This window comes from Erythrolamprus reginae, chromosome 2 (assembly GCF_031021105.1).
Source record: "Erythrolamprus reginae isolate rEryReg1 chromosome 2, rEryReg1.hap1, whole genome shotgun sequence".
NCBI lineage: Eukaryota > Metazoa > Chordata > Lepidosauria > Squamata > Dipsadidae > Erythrolamprus > Erythrolamprus reginae.
In genome coordinates this window covers 169869623-169893085 of record NC_091951.1, presented here as the reverse complement: position 1 = coordinate 169893085, position 23463 = coordinate 169869623, and the positions used below count along the sequence as shown (strand labels likewise).

Sequence of the window (23463 nt, the reverse complement as noted above, 5' to 3'; positions counted from 1 at the left end):
TTGAGCTTCTACTCTAGATCTTCAGAGAACATGGCAACATGTTCGCAGCTGTTTCTTGAAGTATCATTTGTCCTCACACGGATTAATAGGAAGGGATAATTGGAGATTATTCTGTCATTTTCCTGAGCCCTGCTCCAGGCAGACAGCACATTTCACCATCTGAAGGGTCCACTTGGAAAACATTTGTTTCAACTTACTATAGTAAAAAATTATCAACTGTTAGGACTGTTCTTTTATTGCAAGGAACAATAGCATCCCCTCTACTCTTGAAGAAGTCTCCAATCTGTCTCCTGTTTTACAGTGTCTCTTTTTTCTCCTCTGAAAATTCAGAACCATTCCCCCCCCCTCAGCAACTAATGTTGATGGGTAATGTCACAAAGCACCTATGGAACTAGTGGGTTTACAAATAATTTATTCTTCCCTCCTTTTCTTGTTCAAGATGTGTAGAGTTCATGTTCTTCTTTGTGATAGTTTGAAGTAAATCCATTTTCCCTGGACCTGAAAAGTGGAACTGCAGCTAGAGCAATGAGAAAGTAAAATTTAAACACCAGTGGTTAAACAATTTTGTTTTTACACAACTTCTGACAATGTATAGTACATGATTTGACACACCCATTCAAGCAGTCAGGGTTATAATTATATTGTCAAAATATAAGTTGATTGTGGCCTGCCAAATGAATCAAAGTTGATTTAGTTATGTAAAAATGCTTCAGTTGGGCTCAGATGATTCTCCAATGTTCAGGAGGATGTTATGTGTTGGGTATTTGGTTGCTATTAATATTACTAGTATTAGCAGAGTTCAGTTGGCTTAACTTGCAATGGATTCAGCATGGCTAGAAATGAATTGTGTGGCTTAGAATCCCATTTGTTAGCAATGAATGATCACTCCTTCATAAAGATGAAATAAACTGCAATCTTTACTTACAATTCTGTTGATTCATGCATTTACAGAATGCAGGCATAAATGCTTATATTCCAGTACATATTAATAATTTCTCTATGCTTCCATGTGTGAGGATGCTTTTGGATTGATCTCACACATGGGTCCTCAGCTGAGGACAATGGAGCACACAGGGAGATAGAAGGAGGTGGAAAGAAGGCTCAGCAGGGCCAAAAAGGGAAAAAAAGGGAGGAGTCATCTACTCTGCAGTGTTTATATACAGGGTGCGTTCCAAAAGTAATGCAATTATTTTTTTAATTTATTGAACAGATTTGCACAAACACTTAAAATTCTTCAAAGTACTGTCCTTGGGCCTCTACACATTTTTTCCAGCAACTCTGCGGTACACGCCCAGGAAGGCATCTTTGGGGACCTTGCGCAAGGTCTTCGTCACGGCTGATTGGATCTCTTCTATGGATGAAAAACATGCCTTGCCACAACCCGCTACGAGTCCGCGAGTTCCTGGCCAAACACCAGGTGCCAACGCTGCCCCACCCCTCCTATCATCCTGACGTCATCCCAGCAGACTTCTTTTTGTTCCCAGTCCTGAAAGGAACCCATTTTTCATCCATAGAAGAGATCCAGTCAGCCGTAACGAAGACCTTACAAGAGGTACCCGAAGACGCCTTCCAGGGTGCGTACCAGTCATGGCAGAGTCGCTGAAAAAAATGTGTAGAGGCCCAAGGACAGTACTTTGAAGAATTTTAAGTGTTTGTGCAAATATGTTCAATAAATTACTTTTTTTAAAAATTGCATTACTTTTGGAACGTACCCTGTAGTCTGCAGAGTACAAGCCCCTTTTTGTCATCAAAAGGTGACACACTAGTCAGTTAATTTGCGGCCTGACCATAGAGATGTGTCTACAAGACAGTGTAAGCATGTGTTAGAGTGGTGAAACCCAACAGTATGGATCTTAGTCAACTTCCCTCTTATGTGAAGGATCTTAGTACACATATTCAAGTATATATGGACGGAACCTTTTTTTAAAAAAAATGCATGAAAAATACATGTAAGTGAGACTGGCTATGTTCTTTCAGAACTCCCCATTGACTTTCCATGTGCCAACACCCCCACATCAGCCTTGCTTTTGTGTGTGTGATTCCTTTGTGGAGCCATGTAGTTGATGATTTCAATAAACAGCTTTTCTGGCATTGTTTTTTTAAAACATTGAAATGGTTGGGTATTCAGACTTCTATAGGTGAATCCTGTACAATTAGAGTCACTTCGGTTCAGTGGTTATGGTGCTGGCTTAGAAATCAACAGACTGTGAGTTCTAGTCCCACTTTAGGCATAAAATTGGCTGGGTGATTTTGGTCCAGTCACTCTCTCTCGGCAAAGTCACCTGGCAGGGTTGTTGTGGGGAAAACAGAAAGAGGAAGGAGCATTAGGTATGTTTGCTGCCTTGAGTTAAAGGTGGGATACAAATAAAATATAAATATGTGGGGCCCACTGGTTCATTGGCTAAAGACACTGAGTTGTGCTTATCAGCCCTGAATCCTCGGAGAGGAGTGGCATATAAATCTAATAAATAATAATAAATAATAATCAGCTGGAAAGCGGAGAGTCTGAGTTTGAGACCCAAGTTTGAGACCCAAGCACCATGTAATGAGGTGAGTTCCCGTCCGTGCCCCAGCTTCTGCAGTTCGAAAGGATGCAAATGTAAGTAGATAAATAGGTACCACTTTGGTGGAAGGTAACAGCATTCCATTCTGTGTAGAGTCATGCTGGCTACTTGACCATGGACATGTTTTCAGACAACACTGGCTCCCTTGATTAAGAAATGGAGATGAGCACTGCCCCCTGGAGTCGGACATGACCACATAGGGAAAACCTTTAACTTTATAAATAAATAAATGCAAAATAAAATCCTGTATTTCCGTGTAAACTTGGCAGCGGCTCTCTGGAGCTCAACCCTGGAACCCTCCAATTCCCAGGGAAAATCGGAACCTCCAAGAAGCAAAGCATAGACGCATTTCACAGTGTGGGGGACCTACCCAGCATTTACAGTGCAGAATTAGAAAAAACACAATAGATCTGACGACAGACACTGATAGGGCATTTTTATTGAGCGTCTCTGATTTCTATGCCTTCGTTTACAGGAAGTTTATTTATTTATTTGAATTTTTTTTGAATGCCGCCCTTCTCCTTGGACCCAGGGCGGCTTACAATATTTATTTATTTTATTTTATTTATTTATTACTTAGATTTGTATGCCGCCCCTCTCAGCACTTTTTAACAGAGCCAGCCTATTGCTCCTCGTCTTACCCACCTCAGAAGGATGGAAGGCTGAGTCAACCTTCAGCCGGTGATGAGATTTGAACCGGTGACCTACAGACCTACAGTCAGCTTCAGTGGCCTGCAGTATAGTACTCTTCCTGCTGTGCCACCCTGGCTCATATTGTTACTGTTTCCAGCAATGGATTGTACACATACTAGGAGAGCAGTAATGTCCACCTACCAGAGCCAACTCAGGTGTCCTTGCTTTGATAGGACAGAGACCTTGAAAATACGGTGAAGTCTTTGGTGGCTGGTGGAGGAGAAGCCAATTCTTATCTCAGCCTGGGCTGAAACAAAACTGCTCTCCCCACTCCCCCCCCCCACCTATTCACTGCTCAGTTCTGAGTCACGTCTGGGAGTTGAATAGCGGCCCTGCAAAGGACTTGTCACTATGACAGGGGGACAAAACCCAGTAGGTCTGGCTCCTAGCCCTCGCCGGCTTCCAAACCACTACTTGTCACTTCCTCCCCGCCCCCTCCAGCTCATGCTCAGCATAAGAGTTAAAATTTTAAAAAGCACAACCAACCCCGGGCCATCCTTGATTCTTTCTTTGCAATCCGTGTCTACTCCATTGCGGCTTTGCCCCCCAGGGAAAAAATATCAAGGCGCTTTGGCCTTAGAGTTGTTCAAAATGGGGAGTCCGAACGGGGAACCCGGTCTCCAAAGCTGAAGAAGGAATGGTGGTGGTGGTGGTGGGGAGATGATTGAGAGGTAGTAAACACTTCTTCCCTCTTTTCCTTCCCCCCCCCCCTTTTTTGTACCCCCTTCCTTTGTACCGTTATCTCTTCAGGAAGTGCCTCCATATGTCTGGCTGCAGCCTCCCTCCCAGGCTGGAGCCACTGTCTGGATTAGAGAGAAGGGGCTGTGTGTAACAAAGTTGCCAGCGCTCTGATTCTCTGCCTATTTTGCCCACTGAGAGAGGAGGCTGCCAGCGGAACGGACTAGGACGGATGTGCCACTCATGTCTGGGAGTAAGAAGCGGGCTCTCAAAAGCGAGCTTCCTATATACAGCACAGCATCTTCCTCTGCAGTGCCAAGAGCATTCAACCTCGATTTACAAAGGGTTTGCGTGTGGGTGTGGGTGTTAATGAAGAGCAGGCAACCCTCGACTTATGACCACAGTTGAGCCCCGAATTTCTGTCGTGAAGCATAGAACAAGACATTTCTTAAGTGAGTTTTGCCCTGGTTTGCCACCGTGGTTAAGCGAATCACTGCAGTTGTTAAGTTAGCAATACGGTGTCATTCACTTAACAATGGCTTCCTCGTTGACTTTGCTTGTCAGAAGGTTGTAAAAGGTGATCACATGACCCTGGGACACAGCAACCATCATAAATACAGTGGTACCTCTACCTAGGAACGCGTCTACTTACAAACTTTTCTAGATAAGAACCGGGTGTTCAATATTTTTTTTGCCTCTTCTCAAGAACCATTTTCCACTTACAAACCCAAGCCTCCGAAACTGTAATTGGAAAAGGCAAGGAGAAGCCTCTGTGGGGCCTCTCTAGGAATCTCCTGGGAGGAAACAGGGCCAGAAAAGGCGGGGAGAAGCCTCCATGGGGCCTTCTAGGAATCTCCTGGGAGGAAACAGAGCCTCCACCCTCCCTGTGGTTTCCCCAATCGCACCCATTATTTGCTTTTACATTGATTCCTCTGGGAAAAATTACTTCTTCCTACAAACCTTTCTACTTAAGAACCCGGTCACGGAACGAATTAAGTTCGTAAGTAGAGGTACCACTGTATTAGTCACCTGCTAATTGCTACATGACCACAGGAATGCTGCAACAATTGTAAGTGTGAAAAAGGTCATAAGTCACTTGTTTCAGTGCCATAACTTTGAAAAGTCACTAAAAAAGTCACTAAACAAAATGGGGTGTCACTTTGAGAGATTCAGTTGCATACTCTTGAAAACTATTTTGGGTGATACAGCTACTCTTTTTGCTTGGCTTGACCAACTCCTGTCTGCTTAAACAAATCTACCACAGGGGTCCCCAATCTGTGGGCTGTGGCCCCCTAGTGGGCCATAAGGGTTTTACAGTTATGCCATGGAAACAGCCAATGAGCGCATGCCCATCCTCATTTGTGCAAGCAGCGGGCAAACACGCGCACACATGCTTCATTTAGGTGAGTGGCAGGTGTGTGCGCAAGCCGCTTGCACAAATGAAACTGAATGTGCATGCTTCCTAGTTGACCACTCAGAACCATCCCCTCTCCCCCCTGCCGGTCCACAAAGCCGAAAACATTGGGGAACTCTGGTCTACAGTATAATGAGGAAGGAAAATAGTATGGCTGGCCAACTGCAAGAGCAAGGCATTAGTTATAACCTTGTGCACTTCACAGGAACCCTGTGAACATGCACCTACTTGTGAGGACCCACCTGATGCAGCTGTCTTGATAAAGCAAGCTCTAGGAGACCTGGCAGTATTCTGCTTAGAGGTGAGACTAACTGGAATACCTATGTGTGCTTCTTTCCCTGGACTCTGTGAAAGGAGAAAAAAGGGGGCATACAAATCTAATAAATAATAATAATAAATAATAACATGCAAAATAAACTCCACGCTTTCCAAGGAGATGCTAGTTGCATTATTATTATTATTATTATTATTATTATTATTATTATTTAGATTTGTATGCCGCCCCTCTCCGTAGACTCGGGGCGGCTTACAGCAATGATAAAAACAATATATAATGACAAATCTAATAGTTAGAATCTAAAATAACAATAATACATTTAAAAAGTCTAAAAAACAAGAAATTCCAATATATAGTGGCATCTCTGGGACTCTAACATGAGAAAGGATAATAATAACTTTCATTTTCTAATAATCAAATCTCTATATATAAACAAATGCCACTCACGCATCATCACGGAATCTCCAAAACTGTAAAACCTACAAACTTTAAACTTGGCACATATGTTTCTCTTGGCTTCCAGGTGCTTGCTAAGAAAGTGTTTTTTGAAATGACCACCAGATCATTATGTATTTCTTATACATTATTATATTAACATGCTCTGAAGCTAAGGAGTTAGACGTTCTACTCCCCCTCCCCACCTGAAAAGAATTCTGTTCCAACTGCCAGTTGCCTTATATTAACACGCTCTGATGCTACCCCCTCACTAAATCGGGCATGGCCATGGCCAGCACGTGACTCATCCGGCCTGGGGGCTGGAAGTTTAGACATTCTACTTCCCCTCCCCACCTGAAAAGGACTCTGTTTCAACTGCCACTTGCCTTATATTAACACACATTGATGCTAAGGGGTTAAACATTCTACATAATTTTTCAAGCTTTAACTGTCAATTTATCAAGTTTCATAGCGAAGATCTCATAGTTTCATAGTGAAGCACAGGATTCCAGCTTCTAGTGATTCTATATTTCTGCTGCAGAATGCCTGGACATGGTCTCCCATGATATTTTATGGTTGGTCAGATGACATTAAAATCCAAATAATGTCTGTTTGTACGGGTCCTCAAAACGTTACACACACGCACACCAGCATGCTAACTGGTTGACTGTTGTGCAGCTGCCTGATAGCCCTGTGGGTTTGTTGCATTGCAGTTTAGAAGAATACACCCGACAAAACAGAAAGGAGGGATGGGAGCGAAACCCCAGCCAGTGCCTCTGTAGTGGGGGTGTCGAAAGAGGGGGGGGAGCAGAGGGTCCTTTCAGATCAGATCCACTTCTATTTCTTTGTGTAGCCTTGGGGTGAGATCTTTTATGTCCTTGCTACTAGGGTGGAGTTCTTAGCCAGGCCTCCAGTTCCGTCCACCTTCCCCTGGATAATCAACCCGTTGTTGTCCAGCCAGGACATTGCCTAAAGCAGCCTCTTCAGAACAGAGCAGCTCCATCTAAGGACAATGCAACCCCTGTGACTGGACTTCCCGCCCTTTTCAAGATCTGGCAGGGGGTTTCTGTCTCCACACCCAAGAGGCCTAATTCTTCTGTAAATGCTTGGACCCTCCGGATGATTCATGGGGTGAAAAAGATTTGATTTACGAGAGCGGATAGAACGGATTTTAGATGATTGAATGGACTTCTGATATGCCTCTCAAGTCAAATTCCTCAAAGGGGGATCAGTCTTCTAACTTGACTGGAGCTGCATCAGGGAAGCAGTTAACCATTAAACAAGGAGTGGGGATCTTCTAGATCAGTGATGGCGAACCTATGGCACGGGAACCATAGGTGGCACATGGAGCCATATCTGCTGGCACGCAAACTGTTGTCCTAGCTCAGCTCCAACGTGGATGTGTGTACTGGCCATCTGATTGTTGGCCCACACAGAGGCTTTGGGAGGGCGTTTTTGGCTTCCAAAGAGCCTCCAGGGAGGTCGGAGGGAGCATTTTTGCCCTACTCCAGCTCCAGGGAAGCCTTTGGAGCCTGGGGAGGGCAAAACACAAACCTACTGGGCCCACCAGAAGTTGGCCGTTTCCGGCCTTTAAAAAGACTTTGGGGGGCAGGGGAAGCTGTTTTCATCCTCCTCAGGCATTGAGTTATGAGTGTGGGCACTCACGCATGTGCGATAGCACGCACACACACATACTTTTTCAGCACCCGAGAGAAAAAAACTTTGCCATCACTGTTCCAGATGCTGCTGAGCTACAAACCTCGGGTTTGTATCTCGAAAAGTTTGTATGACGAGGGGTTTGTAAGACGAGGTATCACTGTATTTATTTATCAAGATTCGAGCACACAACAGATTCAAGCTTAATAATAAACGCTCCAAACTTGACTGTAAAAAATATTACTTTAGTAATCGGGTTGTCGAAGCATGGAACTCTTTACCGGACTCTGTAGTATCATCCCCTAACCCTCAACATTTTACCCTTAGACTATCTACGGTTGACCTCTCCAGATTCCTAAGAGGTCAGTAAGGGGCGAACATAAGTGCACTACAGTGCCTTCTGTCCCCTGTCCTATAGTCTCTTCTATATCTCCTATATCTTCTCTACTATATCCTCTACAACCTTCATTGTGTATTATTGTGTATTGGACAAAATAAATAAATAAATAAAATAAATAAATAAATAAATGTCAGGGTAGTGCAAGGATTAAAGTGTCAGGCTGGCACCAGGAACATCTGGCCATTCCAGCTCATCACTTTGGGTCAGTCATTCTCTCTTAGCCAAGTTGTTGCTGCAAAGAAAAATTTGAAATGGGTTGAGCTCCTTATCACAACAATAACAATAAGATACGGCCAGCATCCTTTCTGACTCTCCTGTCTGCGGCTTCCAAGAGTTGCGGCGTAGCAACATCTGGAGGCCCACTGCTACTCTTCCCTCTTTCTCAAGAATTCTGTGTTGTCTTTTCAAGCCACCGCCGTATTTTTTTGTCCTCGTCCCCATGGTTGAGAAAGTTGTGATACGTGTTTGTAAAAGCCGAATCCTGTTGTGTTCTGGGTACCAATCAACCCTCTGAATTTCAGGCTCTCTAAGCTTCTGATTGGCCGAGGCTGTTGGTTGAGCCGGCTGGTTAGTGGGTTGTGCCACACTTGGCAAAAGAAGCTGCCCAGCCAGTTTGGTGGTGTGTCAGTTCGGAGGCGAGAGGAGGAGAAAGCTTGTGGGCTTAGCAAGGTTTGCATTTGACTCCCGTAAACTTCATAGGTATTAAACAACTGTACACGCCCAAGCTAGGGCCTTCAGCAGGGCAAAACATAGCCACAATTCACTAGTGCACCCCCCTAAAAAAACCCTTTTTTAATGAATTGAATTGCTATCTTTACTACGTGGAAATAAACCCACTGAACTTAATAGGGCTTTCTTCTGAGTGTAAATGAAATTCTCCATTTCTTAGTTGAAGAACAAAAAACAAGCAAGATAGGCATATGTATACATTTATCTCCTAGAATTTATTTTCTAAGTGTTGACGAATAAAGCTTTTATTAATCAGTGACAAGCGTAAAATATTTTTACTAGGTCTAGTAAAACCTTCTTTATGCACCTACAAACTATTTATTTACTGTATTTGTCCCCCCACTTTTTTAGATTAGTACTTTATTTATTAGTTACATTTGTTTGCCGGCCACATTGTTCCCAGGACCAGGATAAGAGGTCAATCAGTGAAGCGACTGGAAGATTTAGACAAAACAAAAGAGCACTTTTTTCACAATGTATAATGAATATGTAAAGCTTGTTTCCATAAGAAATAAGAACTTGGATGGATATCCTTTTAAATCCACAGAGGACAATATCTCCGGGACCGCCTTCTGCCGCACGAATCCCAGCGACCAGTTAGGTCCCACAGAGTTGGCCTTCTCCGGGTCCCGTCAACTAAACAATGTCGTTTGGCGGGACCCAGGGGAAGAGCCTTCTCTGTGGCGGCCCCGACCCTTTGGAATCAACTCCCCCCAGATATCAGAGTTGCCCCCACCCTCCTAGCCTTTCGTAAGCTCCTTAAAACCCACCTCTGTCGTCAGGCATGGGGGAATTGACATGTTCCTTCCCCCTAGGCTTATAAAATTTGTGTATGGTATGCTAGTGTGTATGATTGGTTTTTAACTTGTGGTGTTCTTAAAATTAATTTAAACTAAACTAAACTAAACTAAACAATAGTTTAAAGAGCTATGAGTTTTGAAGTGTCAGTCTTCAACAGAGCTCCCTGAGCATTTTAGGATCTAAAGTCATCAATAATATTCTGCAAAAGCTAATATATCCATGCAAACATTCCATATAATGAAAAAATAACATGGGGGAAAAGGGAATTTCATTTTTGATGGCTATCTCTAATTTTTTAAGCAGGGTGAAAAATTTGGGGGAAAAACTACCCCATAGTTTCAGCCACATGTTCTAGTCATAGTTCAGAGCGGAAACAAATAATTTTGGTGGAGTCTGTAGACATGGGAGGCTACAAACTGGATGTTTGTTTGGAAATGCTGGATGTTCAAGTTCTTCTTGTGTCTTCCTATCCATCATACGCACTGACTATAGTTTCAATTATGTGATGACTGTTTTTCACCCATCTTAATGTCCCAACCCAATACACTTAACCTTCTGAAATCTTGCAAGGTCCCTCCCCTTTAAATGCCTTTCTGATGTAACTATTTTTCAAATTGATTGCTAAGGTACAGGAAGTCTGTGGGTCCGTCTTGGGATGGGGCTGCACGACTTGATTCTCAAAAGCTGGCAGGGAAAGTTGCAGATAAACCAGTTGCCAAGTGCCCTAATCATGATTACATGACTCAAGGGGTGTTGTGACAGTTGCAGCTATAAGAACTGATCAGACATCTGCTTGTTCAGCACTATCACGACTTCAAGTATTTGCTGAATGATGGTCATTAAACATGGGTGACTTGTATGCTTGATCACCATATGTTAACTGGGCTAGTAGTTCTGTAACAGAGAAATTATGACAGCTTTAAGCAACACATATTTTTTTTCTAGAAACATAGTTGTGGAGAAGATAGAAGTAGACCACTTTCTTTCTTCTTAACAGGAAATCCAACTGATCGATTAAGTGCCATCACATAAATAGATTTTCTTCCTGATGATCTGTCTCTAAACTGGTTCCTCAGCTCTCCTAATGGTGTATTCATTGCCACTGTAACAGAGTCCATCCACTTTGTTGTTGGTTGTTCCCTTCTTCTTTTTTCCTTCCACATTTCCCAACATTAAAGCTTTTTCCAGAGAACTGAGCCTTTGCATAACGTATATGAAATATGGTAATTTGAGCCTGGTGGTTTGTGCCTCAAAATGAGAACTCTGGGTTGATTTGTTTAACGATCCATTGATTTGTTGTTTTGTCTAGGTTATTCTCAGGAGATTTTTCTAATATCATAGGTGTCAAGACTGCCTATCCTGCTTCTAGGTCATCTTTTGCTTTTATAAACTGTCACATCACTACATTTGAATATCTATTCCAAGCACTTGATACCGAGTGCTGGTCTGCAGCGTATTTCTTGACAAAGCTGTATTTATTGGAATCTTACTTGGCATTATTGGTTTGTAAAATTTATTAGCCACCCATCTGAGATTTGGTCCCAAAAAGCAGTTCTGGAGCTAAGCAGGAAGCTCTTCAAATTTATTTGCCATTCTGTTTGTTTACTATGTATATCAGTTGATACTCGTGCCTTAATGGCTATGAAAAGTTTGCAAAAAGCGACATCCAGGGACTCAGGCAGAGGTGAAATGCTCCCGGTTTACTTGCGCCTATCGATCATCGGAGATCCAGTTGTGAAAGAGGTGTGAGGCTCCACCTATCTGCCTGGATGCCGCCATTTGGGCTCTTTTACCATCTGCGCATGCACAGAATAATTTGTGCATGCGCAGAGGGTAAAAGAACCCAAATGACAGCATCCAAGTGGGTGGGTGACTGGCTCTCTGACAACTGATAGGCACAAGTGAACTGGGAGCATTTCACCCCCCTGGACCCAGGTTATATATTACTACAGAAATATTCAAAATGCCCTATCTGACTTGATTGACGTGTATAAAATCATGCATGGGATAGAAAAGGTGGATAGAGAAAATTTATTTTTTCTATCACACAATACTAGGACGAGGGAGCACTCCCTAAAGCTCATAGGTAAGAAAGTGAGAACAAATCAAGGGAAATATTTCTTCACCCAGAGGGTCATTGGTTTATGGAATTCACTTCCAGAGGAGGTCGTGACAGCTGTCAGCCTGGATAGCTTCCAGGCAGGATTAGACAGATTCATGGATGCCAAGTGTATCAGTCATTATTGAAATGGATGTCCATGTGCCGCTTCTATGTTCGTTGAGGCAGGCAGGGTTCCCTTGAGTACCATTTGTTGGGGGTCAAGGGAAAGGGAGGGTCTTGCCTTCTCTTTCTGCTGAATATCCCCAAGGACAATTGGTGGACCACTGTGTGACACAGAATGCTGGACTCGATAGGCTTTGGCCTGATTCAGCATGGCTCTTCCTATATTCTTATGTTCTAGCTTGTTTGTCACTCAAACAACCCAATCTACAGATTAGAGACCAATGCAAAATAATGGCCAGCAAGATGGGCATGTGCTCAGCCTGGGAATTTGTTTCAATCCAAGAACAATTCTGTTCACGGAGAAATCTACCCCTTTTACTTCTGCCAATGTTTTCTAGATGTTAATTTGGGTAAGAGAAAAGGCTTTTGTCTCTGCTGCTACTGTGAAAACTTTGCTGACCTGCCACGAAGCTGTTATGTAGCCGGCCAAATTCTGTCACAATCCCCATCACTTATGTAAGGATATATTAGAAGTGACAGAGGGTTGGATGCAAATGCCATCATTTGGGACAATTTGCATCATGATACAAGTGGCACAAATACATACAAATGATGGAATTTGCATAGTTTATTTCATCAGGTAGATATACTCTTCAACTCCCCACAAATTGGGGGGGGGGAATGTGTTCTCTCCCTCCACACTAGTTCATTGAAGTGAGGCGTCACTACTGAGGATCTCTGAAAGTGTTACATGGATGTTGATGTGCCTTAATCCATTCTAGCCAATTAACAAAGATGGGCTCAGCACCTTCTAGTTATTCATCCTATAGCAGTGATGGCGAACCTATGGCAAGGGTGCCATAGGTGGCATACGGAGCCATATCTGCTGGCACGCGAGCCATTGCCCTAGCTCAGTTTCAACATACAAGTGTGTCACCCAGCTGATTTTTGGCTTGCTATGAGCAGTTAGATTCTATGGTCAAATATGGACGATTCCACCAAGTACCATATTTTGAGAGAACATGCATTTGCGGTGCACCAGAAATAGAAGACATTGCACATGTGCTACTCAATTGTAAACTATACTCCTCAGTAAGACCTCAGTATTTAAAGCCCCTACTTGACAAAATCATACACTGGGACTGTAATAAACAATTATCATATTTTCTTCAGGGTGCAAATATATATGTAGTTTCTAGAACCGCTAAGTTTATAGTCAGGGCTGTTCAGATGAGAATACGTTTTATAGAACATATTGGGGTGGCATGCAAAGGAGATGAACTCACTTAAAAATATTTTTATCCGTATCTTAGATTTGTTTAATATAATCCTTTGCACGAGTTATATTCTCATGTTTTACCACTCAATTTTAGCATATTATACTGCATTTTAACTTATTATTTATTCAAATTCCCTCTATTTTAGCCAATTTTATTGTATTTTAACCAGTCACAGTTTTATGACAACCGATGTGGTCCTTTTCCTCGCTTTGATATGGTCGATTGACTAATCAAATAAAGTTGATATTGATATTATTGATATTGATTTTTGGCTTGCACAGAGGCTCTTTTGGGAGGGAGCCTTTGGCTTCCAGAGAGCCTCCAAGGAGATGGGGGAGGGCATTTTTACCCTCCCCCAGCTCCAGGGAAGTCCTTGGAGCCTGGGGAGGGTGAAAACAAGCCTCCTGGGCCCACCAGAAGTTGGGAAACAGGCTGTTTCTGGCCTCCAGAGGGCCACTGGGGGGGAAGCTGTTTTCACCCTCCCCAGGAATTGAACTATGGGTGTGGGCACTTGCGCAAGAAGCGCTATAGCACATGCGCATGCTCTTTCGACACCCGAGGGGAAAAAAGTTCGCCATCACTGTCTTACATTGTATTTATATGCAGGACCTGACTCAAGAATCTATAGTGTTTGTGCATAAGAAATAGGAAGAGAGGTATGCATTTCAAAGCTGAACAGGACATTCTCCTTGGTTATTTATTAACTCTGAATCAATGCAACCTCTCTTCCTAGTGGGTCAAAGCTCCCTGAGCCTACTATCTGTGATCAGAGAGTGGACTTGCAAATTCCAAATACTCAAGGCAGTGCCTCTTTTTTGAGAGCAAAATAATCCAGTCTAGAACCTTCACTGACGACTTCTCTGCTTTCTTTTAATACACATGCATGCAAAAATTGGCCTCTCTTTCCCCTTTGCCAATAAACATGATTCAGCACAATATAACTCTACCCAGGTACAAATTAATCAATATTGAAACAGCTTCGTAAGTGTTTAGTCATAGCCCTCCACCTGTCTTCATAGACTCCTTTAATTAAAAAGACGCACGATAAAGAATCAGGCTTTAAACATTTCAACTACTGTACAAGGGTGTCTCTGGGCCTCGCAGACCTTCTGCCGCCCCGAGTCTACGGAGAGGGGTGGCATACAAATCAATCAATCAATCAAACAAACAAACAAACAAACAAACAAACAAACATTTGGGAGAGGGTTGCCAAGAAAAAGGCCAAAATGGCAGTCTCAGCAATGCAATTTAAGCCTATCCCTTTATATCTGCATGCAACATCAAAACACCTACAAGAGTGGGAGGACTGTGGTCAGGCTGCTGGGTCTGCCATCTTGGTTTTTCTGACCTTCCCACTAGATGCTGCTATTGTCTGAGAAAAGCAAGATGGCGGAAGGCTGCAGCCTACTGCTTTATAAGTGTACCTATCTGTTTGGAAAGAATAGAATAGAATAGAATAGAATAGAATTCTTTATTGGCCAATTGTGATTGCACACACAAGGAATTTGTCTTTGGTGCCTATGCTCTCAGCGTACATAAAAGAAAAAGATACATTTGTCGAGAATCATTAGGCACAACACTTAGTGATTGTCATACGGTACAAATAAACAATCAGGAAACAATCAATATTAATAAAAATCTTAGGATACAAACAACAAAGTTAGAGTCATAAATGAGAGGAGATGGGTGATAGGAACAATGAATAATCATAATACTGTAGTAATAGGCAGCCTTAGTGACCAGTTTGACAGTGGTGAGATAATTATCTGTTTAGGAGAGTGATGGCATTCTTGTGTCTAGTTGTCTTGGTGTGCAATGCTCTATAGCAGTGGTTCTCAACCTGGGGGTCGGGACCCCTTTGGGGGTCGAACGACCATTTCACAGGGGTCGCCTAAGACCTTTAGAAAAGACAAATTTCCCGTGGTGTTAGGAACTAAAGCTTCTGTTCTGGTGCCATGGAACATATTTTTACAATTGGACAAATCAGGTGTTTACAGTGGGGGGTGTCTCACTGACCTTCCTGCCAACCAGCTTAAAGCTCTCTTGGGAGAATTGGTGCTAGACTTATGGTTGGGGGTCACCACAACATGAGGAACTGTATTAAAGGGTCATGGCATTAGAAAGGTTGAGAACCACTGCTCTATAGCGTCATTTTGAAGGTAGGAGTTGAAACAATTTATGTCCAGGATGTGAGGGGTCTGTTGATGTATTCACGGCTCTCTTTTTGACCCGTGCAGTATACAGGTCCTCAATAGAAGGCAGGTTGGCAATAAAATCTAAATAAATAAAAACGAGTTGGAGGGTTTGGAACAGCTGGGCAGGAAGTGGTCAGGAGCAGTCTATTCTGTTTGCCCTCTTGCGAACGGGCATTTTATGAGTGAATGATCCACAGCAGCACCTAACTGGTGTGAGTGTTTCTAACAGGCTCTCAAACTTTAAAATGTGCTCGCGGTCTCAAACAAACTGGAGAAATGTTTGTTTGTGGTTTAGTGTCCTGTGTGTAGCTCACCAAGTTTGGTTTATTCAGCCAATTGTGGTTGCATCGTATGGGTGGTAGTGTATTCTGCAGCATAGGCTATTATATTTAGGGCAGCAGAGTTAACCCTGTTCCCCTTTGGAAACATTTTCATCTGATAAGCTTGCAGTCTTAGGTACTTGAGTGTTGAATCATTCGCCCAGTGAAAAAGGAGCATCTTATCTGTGCTCTCGGGGTAAGCGGCTGAGCTCATATATCAAGTGCTTTGTTTGGTTTCGAGTTGCTGCAGTGCACAATTCTGGCCATAACGGTTTGTCTTAGTGCAGGGGTAGGCAAAATTGATTCTTCTATGACATGTGGACTTCAACTCCCAGAATTCCTGAACTAGCATGACTGGCTCAGGAATTCTGGGAGTTGAAGTCCACATGTCATAGAAGAGCCAACTTTGCCTACCCCTGGTCTAGTGGTTAAGGCATCAGGCTAGAGAGCGGGAAATCATGCGTTCAAACCCTGCCTTAGCCATGAAAGCCGGCTGAGTGATTTTGGGCCAGTCTCTCTCTTTCTCTCACAACTTGCTTTGGGGGGAAATAGGAGGAGGAAAGTGAAAAATACTGAGACAGTCGGTTCTTTTAAGCTCTTTTTATTTGTAAAGGACAGGAAAGCTCTTTTTGTAAGTGACTTCAAGTAAGAACGCGACTGGAATTAACAGTGCCAGTGCGCTCCTTTTATACTTTATTTTTACCGCCAAAATCCTACTGTCAAACTTTTAGCCAATCAGAACGCACCAACCATTTCAACTATTTACATTTACCTCAGCGCATATTTAACAGAAAGTGTGTTTGCCGTCTTGACATTTAGTAGAAAAGAAAAAAAGTCAGGATATAAATTAATAAAACCCATAGCATATTTATTTATTTATTTATTTATTTATTGGATTTGTATGCCGCCCCTCTCCTGAGACTCGGGGCGGCTAACAGCGACAATAAAGCAGTGTACAATAGTAATTTGGTATTGATGATTAAAAATCAATTAATATAAAAACCAAACATACAAACATACATACCATGCATAGAATTGTAAAGGCCTAGGAGGAAAGAGGATCTCAATTCCCCCATGCCTGGCGGCAGAGGTGGGTTTTAAGTTGTTTACGAAAGGCAAGGAGGGTGGGGGCAGTTCTAATCTCTGGGGGGAGTTGGTTCCAGAGGGCCGGGGCCGCCACAGAGAAGGCTCTTCCCCTGGGTCCCGCCAAGTGACATTGTTTAGTTGACGGGACCCGGAGAAGATCCACTCTGTGGGACCTAACTGGTCGCTGGGATTCGTGCAGCAGAAGGCAGTCCCTGAGGTAATCTGGTCCGGTGCCATGAAGGGCTTTATAGGTCATAACCAACACTTTGAATTGTGACCGGAAACTGATCGGCAACCAATGCAGACTGCGGAGTGTTGGTGTAACATGGGCATATTTGGGAAAGCCCATGATTGCTCTCGCAGCTGCATTCTGCACGATCTGAAGTTTCCGAACAGTTTTCAAAGGTAGCCCATGTAGAGAGCGTTACAGTAGTCAAGCCTCGAGGTGATGAGGGCATGAGTGACCGTGAGCAGTGACTCCCGGTCCAAGTAGGGTCGCAACTGGTGCACAAGGCGAACCTGGGCAAACGTCCCCCTCGCCACAGCTGAAAGATGTTTCTCTAATGTGAGCTGTGGATCGAGGAGGACGCCCAAGTTGCGAACCTTCTCTGAGGGGGCCAGTGATTCTCCCCCCAGGGTAATGGACGGACAGATGGAGTTGTCCTTGGGAGGTAAGATCCACAGCCACTCCGTCTTGTCTGGGTTGAGTTTGAGCTTGTTGACACTCATCCAGGCCCTAACATCCTCCAGGCACCGGCCCATCACTTCCACTGCTTCGTTGGCTGGACATTATTACTTAGTGATCCCAGCCAAATGGTGATGCCATCGTAATGACGTGAATGTGACACCCCTGCTGTATAGGACTCATAGAAACCCTGGGCTTATGGCCTATATCCACGATAGTGAATCTATGGCACACGTACCACAAGTGACACATGGAACTATATTGGTAGGCATGCGAATTCAGGTCCGGTGCACATGTGCAAGCAGGCCAGCTGATTTTCGGGCCTTCTGGGCCCACTAGGAGTCGGGAAACAGCCTGTTTTCAACCTCTGGAGGGGGTGGGGAAGGCCTATGTTTTGCTCTTCCCAAGTGCCAGCACCTTTCTAAGAACCTGGGGAGGGCGAAAACGCCTTTCCCCACCCTCCCGGAGGCCGTCCTAAAGCCAGAAACGGCCCATTTGCCAAGTTGAAGAAGTTGGCAAACAGACCATTTCTAGCCTCTGTAGGGTCTCCGGGGGTAGTAGAAGGCCGCTTTTGCCTTCCCAAGGGTCCTAGAAAGGCTCTGAAGCCTGGGGAGAGCAAAAAACAGACATGCCACCGCATGTTGTGGGCAGGTTTATTTATGTAGGGGCCTCGCATGGAATTATGGATGTGGGCACACATGCCCCCCCCCTCTTTTTTATCACATGAACCAAAAAAGGTTTGCCCTCACTGGCCTATATCAGCAGGTGGTCCTTTTTAACTTTTTGGAATCTTACTTTTCCAGTCTAGTGTTCTGATCTCTGTGGTAGATAGAGGAAGAATAAGCCAATTAGGTTTCGCATGCTTGTTTATTCAATTAATATCTATATACCACTTCCTGTTACTGTAAATCCCATCGTGGATTTTGTGCTTTCAAGTAACTAGAGCCCAAAAGGGGTTGATCGTGATCTCATCAAACATCTTAATTCCTTATGGTTTCCTCCTTATCACACCCTTCCTCTAGCAGCGCAGTGAATTTACTTAAGCTGTGGGGAGAATGGTGACTGTTTTTATTTGCCTTCAGGGAGAGGACACGGAATGTGCAAATGCTCACAATTTTCATTCATGCATATCACCTAGGACCGGTTGCCTTTGGTCAAAGCTAGGAAGTAGGATACTAGGACGACATTTTCTAGCCCTTTCTATGCTTTTGGTAGGACCTGTTTGCCATCCAGTAGAGCAGCATTTTCCAACCTCACACCCTCTAGGTAGGTAGAGACTGCGCGTTTTAAACATCGCAAGTTAGCATTCATATCTTGAAACTCGGAGGCCTCATCGTAAAAGTAAATTATAGAACTAAAGTCCATATTCAGGGGATGACAATTCTTCCTTGATGTGAAGGATCTTCGCACATTGTGGGAAGTTAAAATATTTTGGTTTTCTTAAGAAATACTGAGCTTTTTCCGATTGGCTGGAACTCCTGCACCTCGGGGGAAATGTTTAAAAGTTAGGGAGACGGAAGAAATAATAATAGCCTGTAAGTGGGAAAAGGAGGAAGAGGAGGTAGAAGAGTAGGAAGAAGAAGAACAACAACAGGTACAGGGTAGGCAGTACCTGGCTGGACAGTAGGGCTTGTGACAGGGATCTAGGTGTGCTAGTAGACCACCACTTAAGTATGGGTCAGTAAGGTGGTACAGCTTGCACAGTCAGCCAAAAAGGCCAGCATGGTCCTTGGTTGCAACATCAGATAGTATCGCTCTGTATTGTACTAGTGAGGCTACATTTGGAATACTCTGTCCAGTTCTGTGTCCAGTTGACACAATACAAAAAGGATGCAGAGACCCTGGAAAGAATGCAGAGAAGAGCAACAAAGATGATAAGGGATCAGGGGGCTAAACTGTGTGATAGATGGCAAAGAGAACTAGTACTGTAGGTATGTTTAGCCTGGTGATCGCGAACCTGTGGCACGTGTACCACAGGTGGCATGTGGAGCCATATCTGTGGGCACAGGAGGCGTTGCTCTATGTCAACTCCAGCACACATGCACGCATGGCCAGCTGATTTTCAGCCTTCTTTTGGGCTGTTTTTCACTCTCCCTGGGAATGGCAGAAAATAGCCCAATGGGCCAACCAGAAGTTTGTTTCCAAATTTCCAGTTGGCCCATTGGGCCATTTTTCGCCTTCCCCAGGCTTCAGGAGGCTTTCTTGAACCCTGGAAAGAAAGAGTGAAAAACAGGCCAACCTGGCCTACCGGAGGCTTTGGTGAGTCTTGTGTGTATGTGCGGAGGGGGCGGGGCAGCATTGTATTCTATGCCCATATCACACCAACACTCTGCAGTCTGCATTGGTTGCCGATCAGTTTCCGGTCACAATTCAAAGTGTTGGTTATGACCTATAAAGCCCTTCATAGCACTGGACCAGATTATCTCAGGAACTGCCTTCTGCCGCACGAATCCCAGCGACCAGTTAGGTCCCACAGAGTGGGTCTTCTCCGGGTCCCGTCAACTAAACAATGGCAGTTGGCGGGGCCCAGGGGAAGAGCCTTCTCTGTGGCAGCCCCGACCCTCTGGAACCAACTCCCCCCAGAGATTAGAATAGCTCCCACCCTCCTTGCCTTTCGTAAGCTCTTCAAAACCCACCTCTGTCATCAGGCATGGGGGAACTGAGATATTCTTTCCCCCTAGGCTTCTACAATTTATGCATGGTATGTTTGTATGTATGATTGGTTTTATAACAAGGGTTTTTAGCTGTTGTAGTATTGGATTTTTACATTCTGTTTTTTGTCACCGTTGTTAGCCGCCCTGAGTCCACGGAGAGGGGCGGCATACAAATCCAATAAATAAATAAATAAAATAAATAAATTATGGGTGTGGGCACTCACACACGTCGTGCACACATGCACCATTTTGGCACCCGTCACTGTTTTAGCCTATGAAAGGAAGGCTTAAGGGAGGCCTGATGCTTGATGGGCTGTCATAGGGAAGAGGGGTCGATTTATTCTCCGTAGCATCTAGAGGAGGACAAGAAGCAGTGGGTGGAAGCTCATCAAAGAGAGATCCACCCTGGAAATGAGGAGGGATTTTCTGATAGTGGGAACAATGAATGAGTGGAACTGCTTGCCCCTTGGAGTTGTGGAGGTTTCATCACTAGAGGTTTTCAAGAAACAACTGGACAACCATTTGGCCAAGATGGTATAAGAACTCCTGCCTTGGGTAGGGGGGGTGGACTAGAAAACCTCCAAGGTCCCTATGAACTCTATAAACAATAGAGAATACAAAATGTTCTAGTTTGTACAACACACACATGAAATTTCTCTTTGGATGTTAGCCAGTATTACTTTCCTTCTGAGGAATTCACAGGTAGATGCCTGTCCTCTAACGTCTTCCTTCTCAGAAGGAAGCAAAAAAAAAAAAAAGAATTTTGAAAAGGATGCCATACAATGTAGTTGCTTGGTGTTGCTCTTATTGGATTTTGTCGTATCATCTGATCTCTTTCTTATCACTTTAGATTAGCGGAAATTTGTTTTAGGAAAAGCCCTTTATTGATTATGTCTCTGTTTCTTCCATACTTTTGTTTGATGTATCTTTATTCTGTCCCTGCCTTGGAAGCACTAGAGTCCTTGGGAAATATATAAAGGAAAATAGTTTCTCTGCTTCTCAGCTTTTCAAATGTATCTGAGATTGATCCAGGATATTTTGACAGTAGATTTATTCTCAGTCTCCCATTCCTTACAACTCCTCCTATCATTTTATTTTATTTATTTATTTTATTTATTCATTTGTCCAATACACAAATACATAGGAAGAAAATAAACATGAAGTAATATATATAAGGATAAAAGTGAAAATAGAAGAGAAGATATTTGAAAGGAAGAAAATATATATAATATATGAGATAAAGGAAAGACAATTGGACAGGGGACGAAAGGCACACTGGTGCACTTATGTACGCCCCTTACTGGCCTCTTAGGAACCTGGAGAGGTCAATTGTGGATTGTCTAAGGGAGAAATGTTGGGGGTTAGGGGTTGACACTATTGAGTCCAGTAATGAATTCCACGCTTCGACAACTCAATTGTTAAAGTCATATTTTTTACGGTCAAGTTTGGAGCGGTTCATATTAAGTTTGAATCTATTGCGTACTTTTGTGTTGTTGCGGTTGAAGCTGAAATAGTCATTGACCGGTAGGACGTTGCAGCATATGATCATGTGGGCAATACTTAAATCGTGGTTTAGGCGCCGTAGTTCTAGGCTTTCTAGACCCAGGATTGTTAGTCTATTTTCGTTATCAGTTAAAATAGCCCAAGCAAAGTGAGCAGGGACAAAATTGACCAGGATTTGAACTGCCAGTTGCCTTGAAAAGGAAGCTTCCCATCAATAGAAACTATAGAGACATAATGAGATTTTGCTCAATTACAATCCCTTGGTCATGATGTTATCGGATCACCTAAGAACCTATTCCACCTAAGAACCTATTCCATCTCAAAACAGGAACAGCACCTTTTAAAGACTGACTGTAATATCTAATCATCCTCCCTTGTCCCTGAAGAATTTTTCAAATAATAATGCAGGAAGAGATATCAACAATATCTTAGCACCTTTACAAGAATATAATTCATGTGTTTTTAGATGGAACCCATGACAGTGAAGCTAACCTCAGACTGATAAGAGAGTAAATATGTACCCATCAAGACTGATAGAAACATAGAACCATAGAAGACTGACAGCAGAAAAAGACCTCATGGTCCATCTCGTCTGCCCTTATACTATTTGCTGTATTTTATCTTAGGATGGATATATGTTTATCCGTGGCATGTTTAAATTCAGTTACTGTGGATTTACCAACCACTTCTGCTGGAAGTTTGTTCCAAGGATCTACTACTCTTTCAGTGAAATCATATTTTCTCATGTTGCTTTTGATCTTTCCCCCAACTAACTTCAGATTGTGTCCCCTTGTTCTTGTGTTCACTTTCCTATTAAAAACACTTCCCTCCTGGACCTTATTTAACCCTTTAATATATTTAAATGTTTTGATCATGTCCCCCCTTTTCCTTCTGTCCTCCAGACTATACAGATTGAGTTCATTAAGTCTTTCCTGATACGTTTTATGCTTAAGACCTTCCACCATTCTTGTAGCCCGTCTTTGGACCCGTTCAATTTTGTCAATATCTTTTTGTAGGTGAGGTCTCCAGAACTGAACACAGTATTCTAAATGTGTGATATTTCGATTAATTTGAAAGAATAGATCCCTGTAAGAACTTCGATTGAACTGGAGCACCTTATCTGCTCCTTTCCTGATATTCACTAGTGCCATGCTCTGGTGGACATGGTTGATCAAAGCAAAAAGTGATGATATATGAATGACTTTGCTTTTTATGTTGGAGCCTACTATAGGATAAGCACTGAACTGTGTTTGGTTGGATTCATGAATGAGTTATGCATTCCCTTCCTTTTCTTTCTTTTGCAGTTTGTTCAGGCACCCAAAACGAGCTCAGTGTGACAGGAGATGCCCAGCAACGGTATCAGACACTGTATAAAATGTACAACAACTGTGAGATCGTCACGGGCAACCTCGAGATAGTGCTCATTGGACAAAACCAGGATCTTTCTTTCTTGCAGGTAACTAGATGGGGTGAAAAACTTAATACATTTTCCTTTTTTCCAGGTGTGAGACTAGTGTAGAAAATTCCCTGTAGGAAATCTTGGCTTCCTCCCTATACATTCACCAGACTAAAGTTATCTACTCCAACTTTTTGTTTCCATTAATGATCGTACATAGACATGACAAATGATGGTCATGCTCTCACTTGCTCCTGGCAGATTATTTAAAAAATAAATCAGTGATAGACTACATTTCACTGTTATACTTTCCAATAATCTAATTAATTGGAAATGCTTACATGCCCATTCCATTGTGTCTCGTCATTCCTTTCCCTTCCCGAATTCCTGAATCATGAGAGACTAATGACTGTGAATAATTTAAATAATTTATCCAATAGGCATGCCAAGTTTATTTACCGTAAAGAGCTTTA

General features: G+C 43.1%; 1 protein-coding gene across 1 annotated transcript in view; it reads left to right on the top strand.

Moving 5' to 3' along the window:
• The window catches only part of ERBB3 (erb-b2 receptor tyrosine kinase 3), a 140069-nt gene that overhangs the window by 53135 nt on the left and 63471 nt on the right, over positions 1–23463 (top strand). Inside the window, 1 exon segment of the mRNA XM_070740371.1 lies at positions 22899–23050. Within this exon segment, the coding sequence (XP_070596472.1) occupies positions 22899–23050 (152 nt within the window).